This window comes from Coturnix japonica, chromosome 2 (genome assembly GCF_054131305.1).
Source record: "Coturnix japonica strain WE chromosome 2, WE-NBRP24, whole genome shotgun sequence".
NCBI lineage: Eukaryota > Metazoa > Chordata > Aves > Galliformes > Phasianidae > Coturnix > Coturnix japonica.
The window spans coordinates 69292394-69315950 of record NC_140664.1 but is presented as its reverse complement, the minus strand read 5'-3'; the positions used below and the strand labels follow the sequence as shown (position 1 = coordinate 69315950).

General features: G+C 36.2%; 1 protein-coding gene across 10 annotated transcripts in view; it reads left to right on the top strand.

Annotated features, from left to right (window-relative positions):
- Positions 1 to 23557, top strand: part of CDKAL1 (CDKAL1 threonylcarbamoyladenosine tRNA methylthiotransferase) — a 316695-nt gene that overhangs the window by 271285 nt on the left and 21853 nt on the right. For 9 of the 10 annotated variants that reach the window (XR_014943540.1, XR_014943539.1, XM_085540130.1 and 6 more), the window contains one exon: positions 23068 to 23151. Coding sequence is in view for 8 of the 10 variants with exons in the window: in XM_085540130.1 (XP_085396256.1) it covers positions 23068 to 23151 (84 nt within the window). In the remaining 2 variants the exon portion in view is untranslated. Of the gene's footprint in view, positions 1 to 7797; positions 8085 to 23067; positions 23152 to 23557 lie in introns of those variants that run through there. The other variant, XM_085540125.1, reaches the window with a different exon arrangement.

Genomic DNA, 23557 nt, shown 5'->3' with positions numbered 1-23557 from the left:
GGTGATCCAAAACACTGTCCTTACCTTCTGTCTGAAGTAAATGTTAAACTCCAGCAACTTGTCTGTGTTTTTTTCTTGTGAAATGCTGTGACATGAAGAGTCTCAGGAAAGTGCTTAACAGGTGGCTTGTTTGTCTACTCTAAGCTTCAATAAGCTGTGGCTTAAAGGGTTTGTCACACTGTTCTTGGTTATACAAAACAAGGACAGAATAGCTGAACTTGAAGTTTCCGTGTGCTGCCCGGACTAAAATGGACCACATTGTGTGTAGATAATTTGCATAGAACTTTTGCCTGATAACATTTGACAAATTCTCTGCATAAAAAAATTGATTATAATTCTAGTTTATTCTTCAGCTTAGATCGATTTAGAAAGCTGAGTCAGGTAATTTTTATTCATTATCATTATGAAAAAGATTCTAAGAATTTAAAAAACACCCTACCGTACTGTAGTTGTCTATTGGGAATAGTAAGGTAAAACTTTACTTGGAAACTAGAATCTAAAGGATTATGAATGGGGAGCCTGATCTGCAAAGACATTGAGCTTTTATGTGCTCAGCACTTCAAAAATTAAAAGAAAAATAAGTTTCTGTTTCTTTACAGATCCTGACTTACAGCGTAACTGCAAGCTGGTATGGAGATCCAAGCTCAGAGTTTGAGATTATAGGTTTGAAATGTTATTCAAACTTCAGTAGCACCAGGGATGAAAGATAGCCACCTTTATATGTTGTCCAGTTGAACAACTTCTTGGAATCATCAGTATTGGAAATGCGGAATGGAAAATTAGCAAATTTAATGTTTTGTTTATTAATTCTGAGGCACCAACACCAGGATAGCATCCTGTAGCATATGCTCTTCTATGACTGAAGGAATTCATATAAAGAGTAGAATAGGAGGACCACCTAAATTTGATGTAATCAATGATTGTAGCCTGTTGTGTGTAAAGTGCAGCCAGCACATCAGGCCCTGTGTTTATGAATGACGCACAGTTTTGTAAATGCTCAATTTGCTATGTCTCAGACTCATCAATCATCTTAAAATTGTTGCATGGAGAAGAAATATTCAGAAGGGAGAATTCCACTAACCTACATGTGCAGGTGGGGATTTTTTGTGTTGTTTTGTTGTTGTTGTTAATTCACTGTACTGAAAGAGGAAACTTATACTGTCGTATGAACAGTTCATTGTGATAATTCAGCTTCAGTCCCGTGTGAAGGTGTCAGAATCCTCAGAGGGTGCAGGTGAGGGAGCAGGTCTCTGGGTAATTTTCAGCACATAAAGCTCTGATTAACTCACTTTCTTCTTTTGTGGCTTTTTACTCTAATGTGATCCTTAAAGGATAAAGTGCATTTTGTGGCTTTTGTGTTTGTTTTCTTTTTCACACCAAATTGCATATGGTGCATAAATCACTTACTTAGGTGAGAGATTTTTTGTCCAGGATGTATTGTAAACAAGTAGAGATGAAGGATTACACCTTCAGGGTGGGATTTAGAGTGCATGTCTGGGAAGGCATGTTTGTACATTTGTAACACGGAGCAAATTCAAATTATGACTGATTGGTTTCATACGTGCATGCATATGTTTTAACTCAGAGAAAAAGGTAACTGCAAACAGTGAAAACAGCATTTACATGAGTTAAAACACTGATGTATAAATCTGACATTAAAAAGAAAATCAAATTTAAAATTTCCTTTTGTGTTTCTTCATTAGATTATGTAAAGTATCACCTAGAGGAATAAAGCTCAGAGAACTGCATTCATTGTCGTTGTGTAGCAAAAGGCACATTTAGAGGGTCAAAAAGACTTATCTTTAAATGTTTAGGGTTAAAAGAAAGAATATTTTCACTTAAAACCAAGAATAATTATGAAAAACTGTTTGCTGTTCGAATCTGTTGATGTCCACCCTGCTTACAGAGCTTCTAAGAAGTGAGATTGGAATTGTATGCACAGAGGAATTTCTGGGGCTTTTTTGTTTTCTTGTTTGTATCTTTTTTTCTTAAGGTCCTCTTGCTTAGGGGTTGTTTCACTGTTTAGCAGAGCGTTCCTGGTCTTGGCAGTCAAGCTTACTATCAAAATAGACAGTAGGTGTTTGATATCGAGCAAGTAAGGACAACATGGTGATTACTGAGAAAACTGTGCAGTATATTGAGCACTGCATGTTAAATAGCATCTGGCTGGCAAGAGAAACCTCAAATTACTCTATATGGTTGATGCCAGTATATCAGTTTTCCATATAATGAGTGATGATTTAGAAAGAGAAAGAAAAATTCACTTAAATACATGCAATCTGATTCTAACCCAGGATATCATGTTACGCAGTGGAGCCACATGCTGTGTATGTAAACTATGAGCAATTAGTAGTTTCCATCAATATTATCTGTGAAGAATCCAGTAGCCTTGCAGACCTTGGCAATTTAAATAGTTTTGATTATGACCGTGCATCTTCATTGTAGCCATTTTTGATTTAGTTCAAAGTGCCTCATCTAGAATTCTGAATATCGTAGAATCACCAAGATTAGAAAAGACCTACAAGGTCATCCAGTCCAACCATCCACCTATCACTCACAGTTCTCACTAAATATATTGGCCTGGATTTCTAATAAACAAGTAAGCAAATTCTGTTTATTTTGCTTGCTTTGCCCCGAATTGGAGGCAGAGGAGGTACATTATTCACAGTTGTCAGTTCTTTGGGAGAAGAGGGGTCGGGTCAAACCAGCAAAATATACATTGACCTAGAAGAGAGATTATCAAACCTGGTTAGATTTTTAATGCTAAAGATAAGGACAAACTATGTTACTCCCTGTTTAGGCACAAAATGAATTAAAAGGTGTGGACAAGGATCAAGGGATATGTGATTTACATAAAGCTTGCTGATTTTATGATAGCTGAATGATCTTGGCAGTCAGCTAATCTCCCTAAAGTTATAGGTAGGTTTAATCATTAAGAAATCTATATAGAGAACGCTCTTCTAAGTTTTTTGGTTGTTTTTTTTTTCTTTTGTTTTGTTTTTTGGGGGGGGTTGTTTGTTTGCTTGTTTGATTTTGTTGTTGTTGTTGTTTTGTTCACCATGTCCTTTTTTTTTTCTCATCACCTTCAAAAAAATGGATTTTTTATACAGTTTCAGTCACACATTTGGTATTTTAAAATTGGGTTGTGTTTAGTCATAGTTTATGTTTAAATAAATTGAAAGGATTAATAGGAAAAAAAAAAAGACTAAAGACTTCTTCATTTACTTTTAAAATGTTTGTTGGGAAACAGCTTTTATGTAGTTAGAAATAGTTCAGTATTTCATTATGGCAAACTCTTATGTGATTCTGTTAGGTACATTCATCACAGAGTAAGTGTGCTTGGGTGCAGAAATTGCCTGTGCTTAAAACACTCGTGGAGCCGAAAGCTGGGGAGATTGTATCTGGACTTCCTTAAATCTTAGATATTTGTTGTAAACCTGTCTCAAGTTTCCCATCTGTAAACTGAGAAAAATGACAACATGATATTGGTATTTGCTAGTGCCAATATCTGATTTTATAAACTTAAATTGCAAGCAAGGTAGAAGTTTCATAACACGCATTTGTTTATTTGGAATCTGGGCTACTGGACAGCTTGAGAATGCAAAGTTGGCACAAGTAAAGAGAGACAGTTATGTCTTAAATATCTTTTCAAGAGTGACTGTAGTCTTTTACCAGCTAAAGATTACTGTTAGCTACTCCCTGAAGTATAGCTGACAATCAAGACTCTCAGTTTGAATGGAATATTTTGTGTTAAAGGTGACTATTGCAAATTTTTCCAACAGTTTTAGCAAATTCAGAATGCAATTTTAGCTGCTAGAGAAATCGCGCTTTCAATTGCCTGGCTGAAACAAGGGAGAAAAATAATATTCAACTGTATCTTTCCATTAATTCCAGAAACCATAAATTTAACTTCTGCAGCTGCAAAGGATTGAATTAGAATTACTTTCCACTACTAAGCTTTTATTCTCTCAGTATAATCTAAGCAGCTAAATGAATTGTGTGATCTAAAAGTTGAAGCAGCTTGACTGATTGACATCTTATCAAGCTCTGCTGTCTTCTAACAGTATATTCAATAGCACATCAGAGAATATGAACCAGTACTGCCTGAAAAATCATGTGTGTAACACAGACTCTGAACAAGCTTCGTTGATTGTCCCTTTGAAAGATATGAGAGGTGTTGATATTAAAGGATCGGCCATTAAAAGAGTGCATACCACTTTGACTTTTTGTCTCACTGATGTTCTATGCCGGCAGAACTTCCTCCCATATTTAAGCAGAAGAAGCCATTCTTCATTATTTTTACATACTAGCTTTTGTTGTTGTTCTGGTTGTTTTAAATGTGCTTTCCATTCCATGCAAATTATGAGGTTAAGCAAGACACATCAAAGTATGTTGGGGTTAAGCATCCATTTCTCACCTAAATGAACTTCTGAGAAATAAGCTAAGAGTATTTTATTCTTTTTTAACATAATCTCTTGAAGTCCTAGTCAGCTTAATAAATGATATGTAGCATAGTCTTGTGGCAATATATATATATATAATTTTAAATGATTTTTGGATCATTTATGATAATTTCCAAAAGATCACTCATGTCACAGACCATGCAGATTTGATAACATGCTAATATCATCTGCAAAATTCAGTTCAGTGTTACACAGTTTAAGATGTGGATGAAAGCTATTGCATCTAGCATTTTTAAGTGTGAAAAAGTTATTATCATTTAGAAAAAAATAGAAAACAGGCTTCAAATGCTGAACAATGTAGCTAAAGTTATTTCCATCCACCTTTTTCCTCCTTTTCCAGTCATGTGATCTTTACTCTTTAGTTATCATCACTGTGTTTCCAGTGTTGATAATTCTTCTCAGAATTCCAATTTACTTCTTTAAATTTATGCCTACAATGGAATCTGTTCAGACAGTAAACAACGGAACACTGTACACATCTGACTGTTCATTCTCTCCTTTTCCATCCAGGCTAAACAAGCCTTTGAAAATTGCAGATGCCTCTAGTTTAGTGTAGGCTTAATTTAACAGAACTCTCTAAAGGGAAGTTGAGGGTGCAATAGTGTCAGCTACTTCAGTTTTGACAGTAAGAAGCTACAACTGTTTTTAATGGTCCAGGAAGAGTATTCAGACTCAAGGGCTCAGTCCCAAACTTATGATACAAATGCTATGCATATTTGCTCTGAAATAATTTAGACCAGTGTTTTTTTTCCCCCACTACTAGATCATGTTACAAATTCGTGTCCAGTATTCTGTCCTCCCAACAATCTTTTTCAGCATTGTTGCTTTCCAAGTTTCCAAGAGAGTATCTTTGTTTCAGATTACATTTTTCCAAATAGATTAATTGGCATTTTCAGAATGGGACCTTGTTTTTATTTTCTGTACGTAGTTCAATTTTCCTGCTTTAACCAATATTTGTCTTTCACCCCATTTTAATTTGCTCTGCAAATTTCAGTACTGTATTGCTTATACCCTTTTTACATAGGTAGTATGAATATGTTAAATACAGATGGGCATGCAACTTATGGCTGAAGTTTTCCATCTAACACTTCCAACAAACCTGAGATATTGTAGGATATCTCTAATAAATAGTTGCTCTTCCATTATCAAGACATGACAATGTTCTTATCCTGAAAAGAAAGGTAGAAAACCTTATTCAAGGATAATTTACGCAGTATTATACTATTTATTGTACTTGTGTCTTTTCTCTTACCTCATAATTTTTGAAATCTTTCAAAAAGTAAGGGAAAAAAGCCACTAAGCCCTTGCCTCCCACATCCCTCTCCCTAGGGAAATAAAAAAAAGCTGATAAGCGTTTGTTTACTAATTGAACATGTTCATTATTGAAAGCATGAGTTCTGATAATCTAAATTCCACCATATCCATATGGGTAGTGTTATCTCTTGAGGAGCCACTTATGGTGATATACTTTTTATCAGAATGTCTACATTAGTGACAAGGAATAGGCAGTCCCTTGAGGACAGCTGAAGTGAGTTTTCAATGACTATTGGATATTCTTGAACTATTTTAAGAAGAAAGTTTGATTTAAAGAAAGACAATTGGAAGGAGCAGCCTCCTTTTCTTTTGAACTGACAAATTTTCTCCTCTCTTACAAGATGTTTTAGAATATAGTAATTTTTTTAAAGAGGATAGCTAGGTAGGAGACCAAGTGATATTTATTTCCTAATATGCTCCATGATCATGACTGGGCATTTGATTCTGGACTTTTTTTTTCCCCCTACATATTATAATGTATGAAGCTCTTCTTGCAGGATCTATAAGCATTATTCATTATTTCTGGTTATCCAGTCTTTTTTAATATTGTTAGTTAATTCTTAATGTGTAACTGAGGAGTGATTGAGAGAACAACAAAGTCTTCGGCTGCTTCTAATCCATGTACTGATGCTGCATCTAGTCATGAGAAGTGATGAATACAACACTTAGAATAAATTTACTTTGCTGTCCTTTAAACAAAGGATAATTTCCAAACTAAGTCCATTCTTGTCACGTCATAGCATTTCAGTAGAAGATGATTTATCCATTTTTTCCCCCCTCATCTTTTCCACGTAGACTTGGTGCATTTTTAGCATCCTCATTTATGCATTAAGTAGTTAATTTAATGCAACTATGAAGGGTATCCAAAACAGTAAGTATTCTGTTTGCATTTGTATTCATTTTCCATTATATACCTCATTTACCCAGTAAGAGTTGTTACTCTGCTAATTGGACTTTACTGCAATCTCGTATCTGCTATTTAAGTCAGTAAGAGATGCCTTACCCTCCAGGGATGCCTGCTCTCTCTAAGAGAATTAGGAGTTCTACAGTGAGCCCTTGGTCAATGACTTATTTTTGTTCTATTACTATGAAAAGACAAATTTATTTCTAATAAAGTATACCTACAGATTTTATAATCTGTAAAAGTGTGCAACAGGTTTCCCAGCTACAGTTTAAGCCTTAACTGAACAGTTATGCATAATCTAACATACCAGAATTATTAATTACTTTGAAAGATTTCTTCTAGTTAAACATAGATAGCTTCTGTGCCATATGATTGTACTTGCAGTATTCAGCTCCCACAGGTCAATTAAATGTTTCAAGGTTTAGTCAGCAAGCAGACACCCATCACTGCTGCATATACTTTGATGGAATGGAAGTTATTGCTTAATTGTTCCATTTAAGACTGGATGGAAAAGGGGTCATTGAGGGTTTAAAGCTTTGCTTTCGATTTATATGGCTTGGAATCTTACTTACAAAGGCAAGAGCTTTTCTCTCTGCATAAATTAATTTAAAATCATAGACTTTTGAGTGCTTTTCAGAAATTAAATGGGTTTCTGATTAATTTTAGTTCTGCAATTGCAGGACATGGTAATGAACTAGATATAGACTGAGTGCATTGAAGAGCTCTTTTGAAATGTGTGTGAAAATGTCAGATGGATCTGCTGAACGTGTGTTTCTTTCATACGATGCAACCAAATGTTAAGGTTCCCAGTCTATATAATAAATTGTACACAGTGCCTTCCTCAGCCTTCTGTGGCATGTGTTCAAGGTGTGAAACCCATTATTTTAAAAGCTTTAAGTTGTCAGTGAAATCCTAGGAAAGCAGGAAAGCAGGAAAATATGTGGCACTACATTTTGTAAAGAAGCAATCTGTCTGCTCTTGTATGTCATATTTTTATGTCTGATTTATTGTCGCTGCATCCATATGCACAGCTTATGTGAAGCTTTGGGACACTTGTATGGAGAAATCTTACATTCTTAAAATAATCATCTGGAATGTCTTTCTGTTTTAAAATAGGTTCTGTTGGAGTAAATCCACAAGAGCAGAAGACAGATCATGAGCACTTGTCAAAATCAGAATATCAGGTGTTGCAGTGTGAAATATTGAAAGACATAAGTCTTCCTCCTCAGAGATTAGTATTTCATATTGAGAATTTTCCTTTGTGTATCCTGTACCTTTCACAACAAAGAAAAATAATTCTCAGTAAGATTAGTGATTTTTATCATAAAGTTATTTTTTAACCTATATGTATGCTGTAGTTCTCATAGGAATATATAATACTAAATATCAAGACTATCTTTCTACTTCTTTTTTCAAACTTCTTATTTAAACTGATTGTTTATATTTAAACTACCTTAAGCAAATACATAAGAAACTGAAATCAATTTCAGTGAGTGGACTGAAAACAAGTAGGTGCTGCTTTGATCTTTATTCAGATTGGTTTTGTGAAATAATTGGCTATTGATACTTGAGATGCCTCCTCTCATCCTAAAAAAAACCAAAAATGTTAGTGAAACTTAAATGGCAGATTTGAACTCACTTTTACTGCATATTCTATTATTTCACTAACATATACATGAACAACAGTACAGCACTTTAAGGAACTGTTGAGTTCTGTTCAGCGTCACCTGATCACCCACGTACATGCAACCTCCAGATTGCACTTGCGACCGGCTTTGTCTATAGCCTACACTGCTCTTTTTATGTATAGAGCGGCAACTCAACATTTCAGAGCACTTTGCCTGAGGCGGAGACACAGCAATTCACAAAAAGAGCAGCAACCTGAGGGAGAAGGGCTAGGGTCAGAGATCTGAGATCTGAATCAACTAAATTGAAATCTACATAAATCAGAAGTGTATTATTTCTCTTCTAAAACATTGTGCTGAGGGATTAAAACCAGAAAGTACTCTGTATGTTAAAATAATTTGTGCACAGGCCAAAAAAATTAAATAAATAAATTTTAAAAAAAAAAAAAAATTGGATTTGGTTTTTGTAAATCAGACCACCCAACTTAAGTGCTCCTGTCAGTAAAAACTTGTACACAAAACATGCGCATTTACTGTTAGCCTCTCAGTGACTCTAGATAATATTTTTGGACATGTGTATTGTATACTATGGCCCAGTTTAGCAGTACGAACACTTAAAGGTGATTTTCCCAGTAATATTGTTTTGGCCACCCAATGAGCAGCCAACTCTTATCTGTAAAGACTGTTTGAAGATCAGTGGCAGCTCTGTTGTAGATATTAGCTGACACCTTCACTAAAACTAAATCTTTTGCTTTGTTGGTCATCAGCCTCTGTGTTAAACAAGCCAAAACCAAACAGATAAAGGAGAGACTGGAGATTACTGTAAAAACTGCAGGAGTAAAAGGATTTGCCAGTTCTGAGTCATCTGCCATTTGCTAAGGAGTCAGCACAACCAGAAACTGATGTTTGCCTTACCATCATTTCTCTTTATTTTCAGCCTATATCTTCTGCATCATACCATGCATAGCAGAATAATCATTTTCTTTCTAATGCCTAAGGCAGCTGGTGTGTCGAGTAAGAAGATTACATTTCAGTAGCAAGACAAGTATCTAAACAAATTAAATTAATCTGCCAGTCCTTCCATGATTGAAGAACCTGGTTACTGAAATTTTGCTGCCTGCTAGAAAATTTCAAAACCATGGAAGGATGGGAGCCAGACTGGATAGCTGGCAGTTATATCACTGTCCTTCATACAAATCACAGCAAGATAGAGGACTCAGGTGTCAGGGACAAAAATAAGTCCTTATTGCCAATCTTAACCTATTCTTAAGCAGGCACTCGCTATTGAAACAGATACTGCATTTAAAGCATTGCCTTATTTGTCTTCTTCCTGCTCCCCATGCTAAGTCTATAGTTACTTATATATGCAAAATTGTAGATTTCCTACTTAAAGGTTTTACATAAACTATAGCAATTGTACAGATCAATACAATGGGAAACATTACAACAGAGATGTGATGTATCAGAAGTTTTGCAGGGAAAAGCTTCACCAAAGAGGAATCTCCAAAAAGAGATCCTTCCCCAGCAGCAGTCAGCCCTTAAATGAGGCCTAGAAGTGCAGCCAGGCTCTACCCCTTCCCTTTTAGGTCACATAGCTGAATTGCCTTCACTTGTGCTCCCAGGGCTGACTGGGTCCTTCCCCCAGGCACTCAATCAGTGGTTCAGGCCATAACTCAACAGTTACCATACAGAAGTCTTCCTGACAGACACTCATAAACAATTAAATCTTTGTGCTTCATAACTATTTTAACTTTTCATCTTTTACCCCATTTTTAAAGTGTATCTTAGTATAAAGAGGAAGGCAACAGCAGCTATGAAGTGCATGTTTCTAAATGGGCTGTGTGCTTTAAGTCTGTCTGTATTAAGAGGAAGAGTATGAGTGTCCCAAAATTATTCTCCTTTTCTGTTCCAAAGCTTAAGCAAGGGTTTTCATTTAAGTATTCCCACTGTCATGTAAATTTCTTGCTCTATGGATGCCAGAGAACAAAGAAAATCTGTGAAACAAGTAGTCTGGACAGCTAGGTGTTTCTTCTATGATGCCCTGGAGGATTAGACTGTATTCTGGCAATTTTAATTTTTTATTATTATTATTGTTATTTTGTTCAGCTTTTTCAGAGTCATTAGATGTGAAGTGCTAGAACACAGAAAAACTGTGAAAAACTTAAAACAGATTTAAAGTGAAAATAAACAGCAGTTTTTCTGTATCTCAACTTCATTGTCTTTAGATTTTCTGTCTACACCTACCATGAGATTTCCTTAATAGCTTTTTCAAGGATCTGTGTTTTAGGAAAAATAAAGGTGTTCCCTTAACGTTCTGTGCCATATTTTTAATTTTGCCCACTAAAAATATAGTAGAATTTCTGGAGCTATATAAAAATAAAGAGTTGAAATGACTCAAGAAAGAATTTATTCCAATGCTCAAACATAATATATATCCCTGTAAGAGTATGATTTTATTAATTACATTCTAGCAAAATAATGAACATCCAAACACGAGAAAGGGTGTAAAATGGAAAAGCACTCTGCTTGAATAACAGATTGCCCCTTTTTTTTACAGATGGGAAAACTGGGGCACATGGAGAACTTAATTGATTTCCCTAGTGCCATTGTATAAATCATTGATGTGACAAGACCTAGAGCAGATTCTCTCTCAGAGCTGTGCAGCTCACTGCTTGCCTGAGTCTCTTCAACAAACAGATTCCAAAAACATGTTTTTTTCCATGCAGTAACTTATAGTTGATATGTGAGAAGCCTGAAGTACAAGCAGATAAAGCTATTTTATTTTATTTTGAAATAAAAGAAAAGAAAAGAAAGTATATTTCAGATATTGTGTTCCACTCAGTCCACTTACTTATTTCATAAACAGATTTTATGTTACTGCCTTCTTTCCTTTTTCAATCTCCTTTCTCTTGGTGTAAATAAAACGGCATGTCCTCTTACCCAGGTTATGCATTTATTTCATGCGCTCTCGAGTTTGAATTATGCAACTCAGTGTCTGAGAGGCTAACCTTCTCTTCACTGAAGCTGGGTCATGAATAATTTCCTAGAAAGCGAAGCATTTACCTCTTCTCCAGCCCTGTGGCAGAAGGAATGTCATCTGTGAGCAATTGTTACCATTACCAACCATTCAAGAAGGCAAACCTGTGAGACCTAGAGGCCCCTTCTTTGCAATGCACCGTGTGGCTTGTGAGTAATTGCTATAGAGAAATCAGTACACAACTTAGCAGGGCCTCTCACCTTCCTTGCCTCTGTACTAAACCTGACTTTCTGTTCAACAGTCTCATTTGTTAGTACTATTGGTAAATACTGGACTTTGCCCATCAGTGACAGGCTGCTGGTGTGTGTAGCTATTGCTGTGTACTAGCAGTCACAATCCTTTGCCGCCTGGGCTTGATAAAAGGAAATGGTGATGAGAAAAACCTAGATTGAGTTCATTCTTTGAGAACATTTTATCTGCCTTTAGAAGGAGCTTCATGTCACCCGTTGTTGATTTCACTACATTTTAGCCGAAAGAATTTTGAAAAATATTTGACAAATTAGTGACATTTTCAGATTTGTTATGAGAAAAATTAAAAAATGTATTTTAGAAGTGCTCCAAATGCAAAACTGTTTTTGGGGTTTTTGTTTTTGTCTTTTGCACTAGGTATTTCATAACACCTGACCAAAAAAAAAAAAAAAAAAAAATCTGTTCTTGATTACGTATGAAAACTGAAAGACCAGGTAGTTTTATTGGAAGCATTCATCAGTCATAAAGTTACCAACATCCCTTAGAAGCTACGACAACAGATAATGTGCTTTCTCTAATCGTATTTAAGCATACTGGAATATAGCAAAACCCAGTGAAATGCTAGCAGTTGTTTTTGGCAAACTTGTATGTAATCTGTTTTAATCCCAGACCTTGAAAACTTCATGCTGAATTAATAACGAGGCTACTAAGTCATGGTTCAAGTATTGGTTTGAAGGTTGGGTGGAGTTTCTGTTAGTTTGAACAAACTTAATTTAGTAATAGGATTTCAGCCGAGAATATTAGGAATTGGGATGTATCAGTTGTATTGTTTATACTCTGTTATAATGTTCTGGACCTGTGCTAGAAATGTAGGCATTCCAAGCTATCGTCTTTAAGAGCGTCAGGAAAAGTAATGCCTGCTATTTTGTTATATTGACCCATGATATCAGAAGCGGATGTTGGTGGTATGGCAGTAGAGGTTGGACCTTCCCACCAATACTCCATTACATTTTGTTGCCATGTGACAGATGGCAGCAGAGGGGTAGTCTGTTGAAACGGCATGTGACATAGACGTGCAGATGAAGCAGAGGTGTGCCGCTGGAATCCTCCAATGTGGAAAAAAATAGCACCCATCAACATTCACTGATGCTTGCTGAGTATTTATGGAGACCAAACATGTTAGCAGTGAGACAGTGGGTGGTGCAATTCAGGAGTGGCAACAGAAACATGAAAGGCAAGCCAGATACCAGATGGCCATGCAGATTTTGACAAGTGTGGTATGCAGGCTCTTGTTCATCACTGGTGAAAACACATAGCTGTATTGAAAAATAGTGCTTTACAGCTGAGAATTTGTTCTGTCAGATAGAGTTATTGTGGTCTTCGTGTCTGTTGTGTGTCCATGGAAATAAATAGGAAGTATTACTTTTGCAGTCACCTAAGTATTTTCATGTAGGTCTTGTTTCTTTAGACACTCTTATTGATGATCTAATACATGATTTGTAAACATTTGTGCGTAGTGTTTGTATTTGTAGTGTAAATAGCAATGCAACAAACAGAAAACATGGGGAGAAAGATAGTCATTGTCTGCCGAGTTCACGGAGTTGCTATAATGTCTTCAGAGCCTGGTGTGATTGGTTTCTTTTCACCACCTTTCCTCAGAAATCTTCTTCCCAGCTATGACAGCCTCTTGCTGTTAGATCTCAATCTGGCTTATTGGGAATGAAATGGAAAAAAATTAAATGAGCTAAAAGTGGTCAAATGAGTAGCTTTTATGAAGATGTAGCATTTTTACTGTGGTGAATTGTAGTGTTTTTTCCACCAAATACTTTAAGAGGCACAGTCTTCAAATTATCTAGGCAGGATATTCAGATATAAGCCTCCCATTTTTTTCTTTAGTGACCTCTAATAGAACTGTAGACCTCATGCTGGATATCAGTGGTTTTTTTTTATTGCACAGTGTGAAGTGATACATCAACGCTAACCTGTTTATTAGCAATGCTGATGAAACCAGCTACAGCTATTATGCCGAGCAGCTTTGTCTTCATAATTGTGTGAAAATGCAGAAAATTGAAATACCAGTCTTTTCTCTGTCTTACATGCTTAGTTTGTGTGATCACCTTGCAGAAATTAGCTCATGCATTTCTTCTCACACGAAGAGAGAAAACAAATGATGAGAGGCTGAATCTGATCCAGAACACTCTTTGGAGAATTCATTGTTGGTGATAATGAAGTTTTGGGTTAATTACTAGCATTTGCTTTTGGAAACGAGCTGCTTTTCATGTTGTTGTCTTAGCTGATGTACAGTCTTTATGCTGTGTCATAGGGGAAAGGGACATATGTGTTCTGAAGGTGTAAGTGGAAAAATGTGAGCTTTATTTTTTCTTGTGAAGTTCAATGTTTCTCTTCCATGCTTGCTTATCTCAGTGTGGATGAAATTAAAGCCGTGGTTCATGCTGCTTCTTGCTTAAATAAGGCATGTTCAGAGTCCCTCCAGGAGCAGAGCCCTTCTCAGGGAAAATAATGAGAACAATCGTCTCAAGCCATGTTGGCAGAAAACTAGGATTAAGATTTGAGCAATTAATTAAGATGAAAGCAGGAGGAAAAAATGGGAGGAGAAAAGTTCACCTGTTGAATTTTTAGTCTGTACTTGCAAAAGTGTTTTCTCAGAAGCGGGCCTGGAGGTGTTGTTTTATATTACTCCAATGTTTTATTCCAGTTAGCTACAGAAAAAAAATATATATATATTACTGTGAAATACAGAAGAGAAAGAAGAGGGAAGGGCAGCAAAATAAAATACTGCGCTCTTCTTTCCTTCTAATATGATCCAGGGGGTGAATAAATGCAACAGCAGAAACAAATGTATGTGGCCCATCGCATAAGTTTGGAACGTATTTCCTTCTGGTTTAGAGAATATCAGAATATAGTATTTATAGCAGTTATGGGGGAATAAAAGTGATTCGTGCCTTGTATGCCCCAGTTATAAATGTATTTCTTATAACTGGTGATTTGTTTCCCTGTGCCTCTGATTTTATGTTATGCTTAACTATGATTAATTGCAGATATAGCTTACAAAAGGAAGTGACCATAAGTAGAAATTTGAAATATTTGGAAGTTTTTTTTCTTTGAAAAATTGTGTTTATGTACACATTGTTTGTACACGTATGCTTTTGTCACAAGAGCATAGGAGAATCTTTTGTTACTAAAGAACCATCACAGCTTCCAATCACCTTGAGGGCACTTCACTCTTGACTATCCAACACTGTAAAGCAATGTGAGAAACTCTCTCCAACTTTTCCATTTTCATGTATGCTGAATATACTTTAACCTAATATCTTATGGTTCCTCTTCCGTACTCTCTCAGACCCCTCCATCTCATAATTACTGAAGAATCTTTTTTTTTTTTTTTCAGCTATTTTTCCTGTTAGTAAGGACTTTGTACCACAAGATGTTGCAGGCCTATATGCCTACTCTATTGTTTATTGTGTAAATTCAAACCACTATACTGGTTTTATTGCTTGTGTGACTGATATATCTGGTTTGGAAGTGGAAACCATTGAAGTGAGTACATAACAGTTAGATTAGTAGTGTGAGTCTAAGAACTGCAATCACAATATTGATATCCACTCTGATTTTTTTCTCTAAATCTTTTTATTTTTGCATAGAGTTAAAATGAAGTCTTAATACTGCTGTTAGAGATTACAGTGTGTTGATGATCCATCTCAATAATGAATTGCACTTGTTTGTACAATTATACAGCTTGTTTTACCTTTTGTCTTGTTGAAATTCAGAGTACAACATAAAATATTGCTTCTTTAGTTAGAAAGATATCTTCTAATTTTTAAGTTCATGTTAAGAATTCTTCATAATTCGAGATGAGAAGGTTGCATGCAGTCAAATAGTTATTGAAGGGAATTTTCTAATGCAGTACTGAGGCCTTGAATTTGAGTTGTTTGTAGTTCTGTGAACATTCTTGATTTTTCTTTCTTAGACAGTTGCAAAGGGTGGCGTGCTGAGGAAAAGCACGCAGCTGAGATTTGTGATAAATTTATCTATATCCTTGGGAGTTAAATAAAGATGTTAGAAAAACTTACTTTATAACATTTTTTTCTTTTTCTTCTAGAGCAGCAGTGATCTATCATAGATGTTTTTTGATCTTATATCAATTAACTTCCTTTAATGGATAATGAAGAGTTGGTCAGAATTGTTGTTTTACTATGCTAATGACATGATGCTTCTCTTCATTACCTATTCTGTATGATAATAATTGGCATTCTATTTAAACATTAAAATGCATCGTAAGTATTTCAGAAGCAGTTTTAAATTATAAATACCATGAAGTTATAGTACATGCATCACTCTTTTATGCATCATTCACTTTGGTCTCTCTGTGAGCTCTTGATTTCATTTGACATTCAGCACTATACATCTAGAAAAGTCACCAGATCTAAGCTCTTACCTTACCCTAGACTGAAGAAAAGCCCTAAAGTGTGCAACTTTTCTTTCATCTATTGACTACCTTCAAAATAAAAGAAAATAGTATCATTAACCTGTCCTCATCAGTTTCTGTGATTCTCCATGTTAGTAAACGATGAGTCAGGTATGCCTGTGACTTACTGAAGTTATGCCCATTTTAAGAGGTTTTATTAGAGTTGGCAGTTCTTTCCAGCAGCTGGTGATGTTGAATCTGAACTGCAAACAGCATTACATTGGCCTGTGCTATGTCAGCACAATTCTGAGACCATTGGTGAGCATTTTTGTTACGGAGGCTTCAGTTTGAGAAAACAGATTTGTATTGGAAGTTCCTGAAATAATTTCTGGAGAAGCTATTTGATAGGGTGTTTACCAAGATCGTTTGTAAATCTCACATCACTGATACTCATCAGGGTTCATGCAGCTGTTAAAAGAGATCAGTGGAACAGGAGTTATGTGTTGTTGCCGTAGCAACTGCCTCTTCATACTGTGCTTTAACCACTTAGAAATTCACAGTATATTTCAAGGATCTGCTTCCAACAATGGCAGCCAATCTTAAGTAATTTTAAATGATTTCACAGAAGTTGAAAGCATTGCATTGCAAGAAAGACTACCGTATTTTTAAGCTTGGTAGCCTTGTCTAGCCACAGACTGAGCTTATTTAGAAAAAAGTTTTCAAGAAATTGTTTACGTCATGCCATTGGAATGCATGGGATTGGCAAATTGGCTGAAAGTTACAGATCATTTTAAAAGATACCTTGAAACTCCATCCTCCGTTGTAGAAGATGAGCAAGAATAATTTCCTGAACTTATGTGTCAAACATCTAGCTTCCTTAAGAGCAGTCTGCTGTCTAGTTTTTTGTTTCACTTGTGAATTGCTGTAGGTATGAAAGAACTCAAACATTACACAAATCTACTCTTGTTCCTATTTTGATCTGAACATTTCATTTAGACTTTTTCTATAGGTAATTCATACAGCTTTATGAAGCTTGTTAGATCATTGGAGAAAAGCAGGGAGAGGCTTTTGTCAACATTACGTTGAAGCTGTTGCCTGAGTGCTCATCCAGCATGACAGTTCCAAATACCAGTTCTGCATATAGTATTTTATATTGCTATAGCAACTTCCTCAGTTTTATGGTCACTGCTCTGTAAGTTGTGCAATTAGAATTACATTTTGCACATGTGGAACAGTTTCAGAGTAACAGCCAGAGTCCCTTAGCAATGGTGTGTCAGATCCAGAATAAATCCCAATTCTACATCCTCATCATGGGCTTTCACTTAAGTTCAAGCTTATGATAAAGCTCTAAACAAGAGAAACTGTTTTTCAGCTGCAGAATGTGTCTCCTCTTTCAGAGAACTTGTTTTCCTTTTGTAATTTTGTACACAGTTAACACAATTTAGAAAGGCAATATGACAGAGTTGTCAACATGCTACTTTTATTACCTCTTTTCTAGACAAGAGGAGCAATGAAAAGGAGAGACAAGCAAAATGCAAATTTACAAAATTTAAAAGAAATTACATATTTAGAAGACCAATTGTCGTTTTTAGGTCACAACTCACTTACCTGAATATAATTTTCATGTGAGCTGCATGGCATGGCTTGTATGTGTTGGAAGAAGCTACATTTTCACAGCAGGGTGCCAAATTAAAATGAAGCAGTCTGATGCAGGTGCACAGCAATAGGAAGGAGCTATTTTAACCTGAAGCAGGAGAAATGGGACAAGGAAGCAGAAGCAGTCTACTTCTGTCCCTTGTCTGCTTCTCTCCTATTCTTTCCTTCCCCCATAGCTGTGACAACAGATTCATAAGGGGGTTGAAGAGAAGGTGTTCTACTGATTTTACTGAGCTGCTCTCCTTGAAGCTGAAGGGCTGTGGAAGATTTTGTTACACTGGTTGTGTCCTCCTAGTGCTCACTGTCCATAACCTATGCCTTGTCCTTAGTTCCTGCTTGCATAGCCTCAAGCCAGCTTGGAAAATCATTGACTCACTTGCCCTGTGGGCATTTATTGCATCCATCCTGAATTCTTGATGATGCACACTGAGATGTGTTTGTTTTAGAAAAAGCTAAGGGTATTTTTTTAATAAGTTGTATATTGTATGTAATCCTTTCCAAATACAACTCCTGCAGTTCACTTAGAGATGGACAGTTTACTAATGGTGGTTTGAGGACAGCTGTGTTGGCTGACAATGAAATGAGACACTTTGATGAACATTGGCTGCTTTTCTCCAGCAGAGCTAAAGAATTTTGTGCTTGCAGTGAAGATTGTCCAGCACTGTTTCCAAGGGAAATAGGGAAAAAGAAAACCTCACAACTGGTGTGAAGTAGTAAATTTTAACCGCACTAGACATAAGTACAAAACAATTTGGTATGAGCAGTGAGACCAGTATCATTTACTGTCTTTTATCAGTTTAACTTGTAAGTCATACATAGCTCCGTGATCTGTGTGAGACATAAAGAATTTAGTTTTTGTAGCTAAATAATGGCACTGTAGGGCTGAGTCAGCACTGATTTTGAGTTGGAGCAAAAACAGAAGAAGTCTATTTGGTGAGTTCTACCAGAACTTGCCCTGAACCACTGGAGCGGTTAGGTTCTCTGCTTCTTTCCTCAGTTGTAAAATGAGTCAAATACATTATGCGGTGACTGATGCCTATTTGATATAAAAGATACAGGACTCTAAATGTTACTGCACTGTTGTCCTTCCATACATCATTGCAAAACTGAGTTACAGAATGATCACATCCGATTTTTTTCTGTAGGATAAATAAAATTGAAAATAAAGTTCATAAAAGATTTGAGACTTGCAAACTACCTGGCAATTGTTACAGCATGAGAAGGATAGGACTTGTGCATTAGCTGTGTTATTTTCAGTGAAAACAAATTGACTTTGTGTAAACATTCTGATCAATTTGTCTTGATATGGGGCAGATTTTTTCTTTTTTTTTGCTTTCATCTGTTATTCTTCTCACTCAATCCTCCATAAAGAAAAAAATCCAGGTTCTGTAGAGGAATTTTTCCCAAGTGAGATGTCTGTGCTGACTTTACACCACTGCAAATGCTTTGTCAGAATTATAGTTCTCTGAGAGCTGGATCTCGTGCATACCTGTCGAAGCAGATGAAAGAGTAGGAATAAAAATAAGATACTGAGTTACTTTTGCTGGTACGTGCCTGGAAAAAAAAAAAATAATAAAAATAAAAAAACAATAAAAAAACCATCAAAGGTTATTATAATTATGACTGTTATTAGATAGCATGTCTGATTTCTCCATATTCACATTCTCTCTGAGAGAGCTGAAACTCTCTCAGAACATTTAGAGATCCCAGAGGGATAATTGCAGAAATGATGACATATATTCCACTTCTTGAACAAATTTCAATACCAAAGCTGCATTCTGCCTACTTACATTTCTTCTTAATTATTGTTGGATGCAAGGATAGTCATTTTCTGTTCTAAGAATGTGTGTAGCCAATTAGTGTTGTAGATCATGAGTACCCAATGGCTTAACTCTCTAAATAGAATTGTCCTTTTCTGTTATGACAGAAGAGTTTGCAAATATGTGAATATTGTCTTTCTATGTGAGGTCAGCCTTGGACAGAAGTATAAATCGAGTAACTGGAGAAAATGAATAATGTTGAATTTAATTCTTACTCCTTATAGAATGGCTGAGCTCTTTGTCTCATATGTATGTACTCTAAATTGGCATGGGCTGTTCGTTTCTTGCACACGTTTTTAATGCCATACTTTTGATGCTGTATTATTAATTCAGTCTTCCTATTTTCCTCCACCTTCCAATAAATTCTGTGCACAGAAAAGTTTTCTGTTTAGCTCACTGAAATGCAGGGACCTGTGCTCCTTTTGCTCATGGAAGCAAAGGGAAACTGGCAGCGTTTCTGAAGAAACCTCTGCTCATAGCAAATGATCAAACATGGGTATTCTTTTCTTCTCCCTACTGATTTTTTTTTTTTTTCTTTAATACCAGTCTTGCCACTCTGACATTTGGGAGCATGAAGATAACGTCTGTAGTTTATAATACCTCCCAGGCAGGTTGCACGGGGACAATGAAAACAGAGTGTTATGACCAGAGAGACACAGGGAACCACAGTACAACTTAGAAATAAGTTACTGTCCCAGTATTGCTTTGTGCTTGTTTTGTAATTTTTTGGATAAATAATGAATACAACTTGATGAAATGACGGGTTCATTGGTTTTGGTGTTTTCCAGTAGTAGCGTGTTTCCCCAAGGGTGAATATCGCTTCTCTAACATTTCCTCCTCCTCTTTTTCATCACACTGCGTGACATCTGAGATTTCTTACTGTAGCACTGCAATACCACACTGTTTAGTGATTAAGAAGGCTGTGGTCTGAAATGTTATAGAAACAACAAAACTTCTTCATTCAAGGAAAACATTCCCTGTAATCTTGTTAGTGGCATTGTTATCTCCAGTGCCTTCTTGATATGTATTTACAAAAGTCCTCTGGTGATTTGAATTGAGAAACTGCTTTCTTGGAAGAAAACAACACCTTAGTGTTCAGAAAAATGGTAAATGGTTACACGTGATCCTTTTTACTAAGATTTGAATATCTGTTGTTACACTTAAACCTCCCAGAGGAACATTAGTAGAAATTTTAAGTGTGTTATGAACAACTCTTAAGCATCTTTAAAAAGTAAGCAGAAAAGTACATCTTTTCTACTATTAGGATTTTTATACAGGGTCTGAAACATGGGACTTGTGCCCCTTCCTTGTGTACACAGGGAATTTAAGTTTGGCCAGTGACTTTGGTGCTCTTTCCCCTGATCTCCAGGGTGTGCTTTGGGAATGTCCCAGATATGTGCCTAGGGAAGGGGAAGCATGATGTTTTGCTAGGTGAGTGGGAAGCCAGGCCCATGTATACTGTGTATATATATACTGTGATGTAGCTGTGATATTGCTGTTCCTATTTTTATCTGTAATTTTTTCTGACATTGATTTCTAGAGAAAACTCTAGAATTATTTTAACTGCTTATGCCATAGAGAATAAAAGCATTATTATCTGATCTACATCTTCTTGCTAATTCATATGGACCTTATGATGGGTTTGTGCTGCAAGTCTTTCTGAGGGGAATCTTGAGTACAGTATTTCTCACAGATATTAAAAGTTTGGAGTACAACATGAAATCTGAAAACATTTTTGGTTCTTAGGATAGCAACAGCCATAAAAGCAGTAAGTCAGATTATCTAGCTAGACAGTTATACTTTGTAGAATATATTTGTGGAGTAGTTTGGAAAGAATCCAATTATTGACACTTGCAGAACATTTCTGGAATCCAAACAGTGGATGTGAGCATACTGAGGTCGTGGGAAGTGCATGGTCATGCATAGCTGTCACATCAGAAGATGTTGTACAGAGTTGAATATTGGCTTCAGTGTATTGGCAATGGTGGTGACAACATTGCAATATCACAAAGTTTGCATCAGCTGAGTCCCACAGATGCTCACGTGGGAACAGAAAGAACAGAATGCAACTCTGTCATTACCCATCAGACCAATGATAGGCTGAAGGTGTTTCCAGGATTGAATCAGTATGACAAGCTGGAGTGAACATGGCAGCTCATGAAGCAGCATCATGAGAATTCCTCATTGAAGAAAAAGTTTAAGATGAAGCCCTCAGTGAGTAAAGCGTTGTACACTGTCTTTCGAGACAGGGAAAGGGATGATCCTTCTGGATTTCCTGGATCCTGGATAAACCATCAACTCTGACCAGTACATTGCAGCTGGCTGAGTTCAAAGCTCATTCTTGAAGTCATACCAGAGTAGTCAACTTTTCTCTCGCAACAAGCTGTCACGATACCCCATACCAGTTTGAAGACCATGCAACACATCACCAGTCTTGTCTGGGCTGTTCTACCACACACTCACAATATATATAGCCTGGATTTGGTACCTTCTGACTTCCATCTTTTTAGACCAATGGAAGATGGATACCTGGGCATCCATTCTTATGAGTGTGGCATGCAGGTCTTGTTCACTGCTGACAAAAATGCATAGCTAGTGACAATGGCTATGCAGAAAAATAGTGTTTTGCAGCTGAGAATTTTCTCAATTAAGCAGAGTTATTGTGCTCTTTGAAGCTGTTGTGGTTTCCATGGCAATAAATAGAAGGCATTCATTTCAGAATGACCTATGTACAACTCTAGCAGACAAAATCAAAAGGTGTTATGCAGGTGATTTTGAAGTTTGAGGGAAGCCAGTTCTTGATTCTTACGTACATGGCAACAAGATGCAGCTATCTTGTTGTGTAGCCTTCTATTTATCTAATTGCAAAATATAATCTGTGCTTCCTTTAGACTGTGCTAATGCATTTAGAAGCTGGGCATCTAATTGAAATATTCAAGTTTTTTGCCCAGGGTTTATTAGGCTTTTAATATTACCATGTATGTGAGTACTTAAAAGCTTTCTTCTTCACTGAGTCTTTGTAATATGTAGTGTCGATTGCTGTGTTATGGAAATTAATGTGATGTCTCAAGCGATATCTTAGCAATATCAACAAGAAGGGATAGAGTTGCTCTATCAATCATTGTAAATATAATTGTGGTTTTAGAAATGAAATAGCTTAGTGTGATGTTACCTGAAAGTCCAGCAGCATGTTACAGTTCCCTGCTTCTCTCCAATGCTTCCAATTGGTCTATTTGTCTTAAGGTTGTTGGGGGGCTAGAGAGTGTTCATTTTTGTCACTGATTACAGAATTTTATTCTTAGTGACAGTGTTTTCATTGACTAGATGAAGCAGTAATTGGACCCTGTTTATATCTGATAAATCTATTCTTTTGTTAATAAGTAAAAATAAATGTTCATTTCTGAACTGGATTTTCATGCCAAGCCATTGCATTATTACAGTTCTTAACTTGGATTTTCACCTTTACCTCTGTCGGTTTTGGAGAGTGTGAGTTAGGGATTTATTTCCCCTGCTTTCTTGCTGACACAAAATGTCCTGAGAGAATTTGATTATTTCCACTAAATATGTTCATTTAATCAATGCAACTCTTTTTGAATGCTTTCTGAGTCATTTGCCTTGTTTTCTGTTTTCCAGGTTGGAGAAAGGCAGAGGGTTCTGGTGACAGAAGAATCCTTTGATTCCAACTATTATGTTGCTCACAATCCATTCTATGAGCAGGTACTGCTAAATAAACAAGATAACATCTCTATGGGGTATCTTGGCTTTCTGATAATCTCAGCAACGCAGTGCACCACAGTGAAAAAAAAATAAAACAAGAAAACCTTTTCCCAAGAATGGTGTGACCATCAAATCTCATTTTTAAGTTATTTTATTCCCTTCTGTGTTTTAAACACAATTTACCTGAAATTATGTTAAGAAATACATAGCAGCTTTTTAGCAGTGCAACATGAGAACACACCGGATGTCCAGAGAACACTGTATGGTTTAGAGGAGCTGTTAATTACTGCAGTAGTTTTTTTTTCCAGGTCTCAGAAGCATTATTTTCTTAACAGTTCAACTTTTTAATTTCACTACTTCTTTTGGAAAATTCTTTCAGGCAATGCAATTTGCTAAAATGTATACG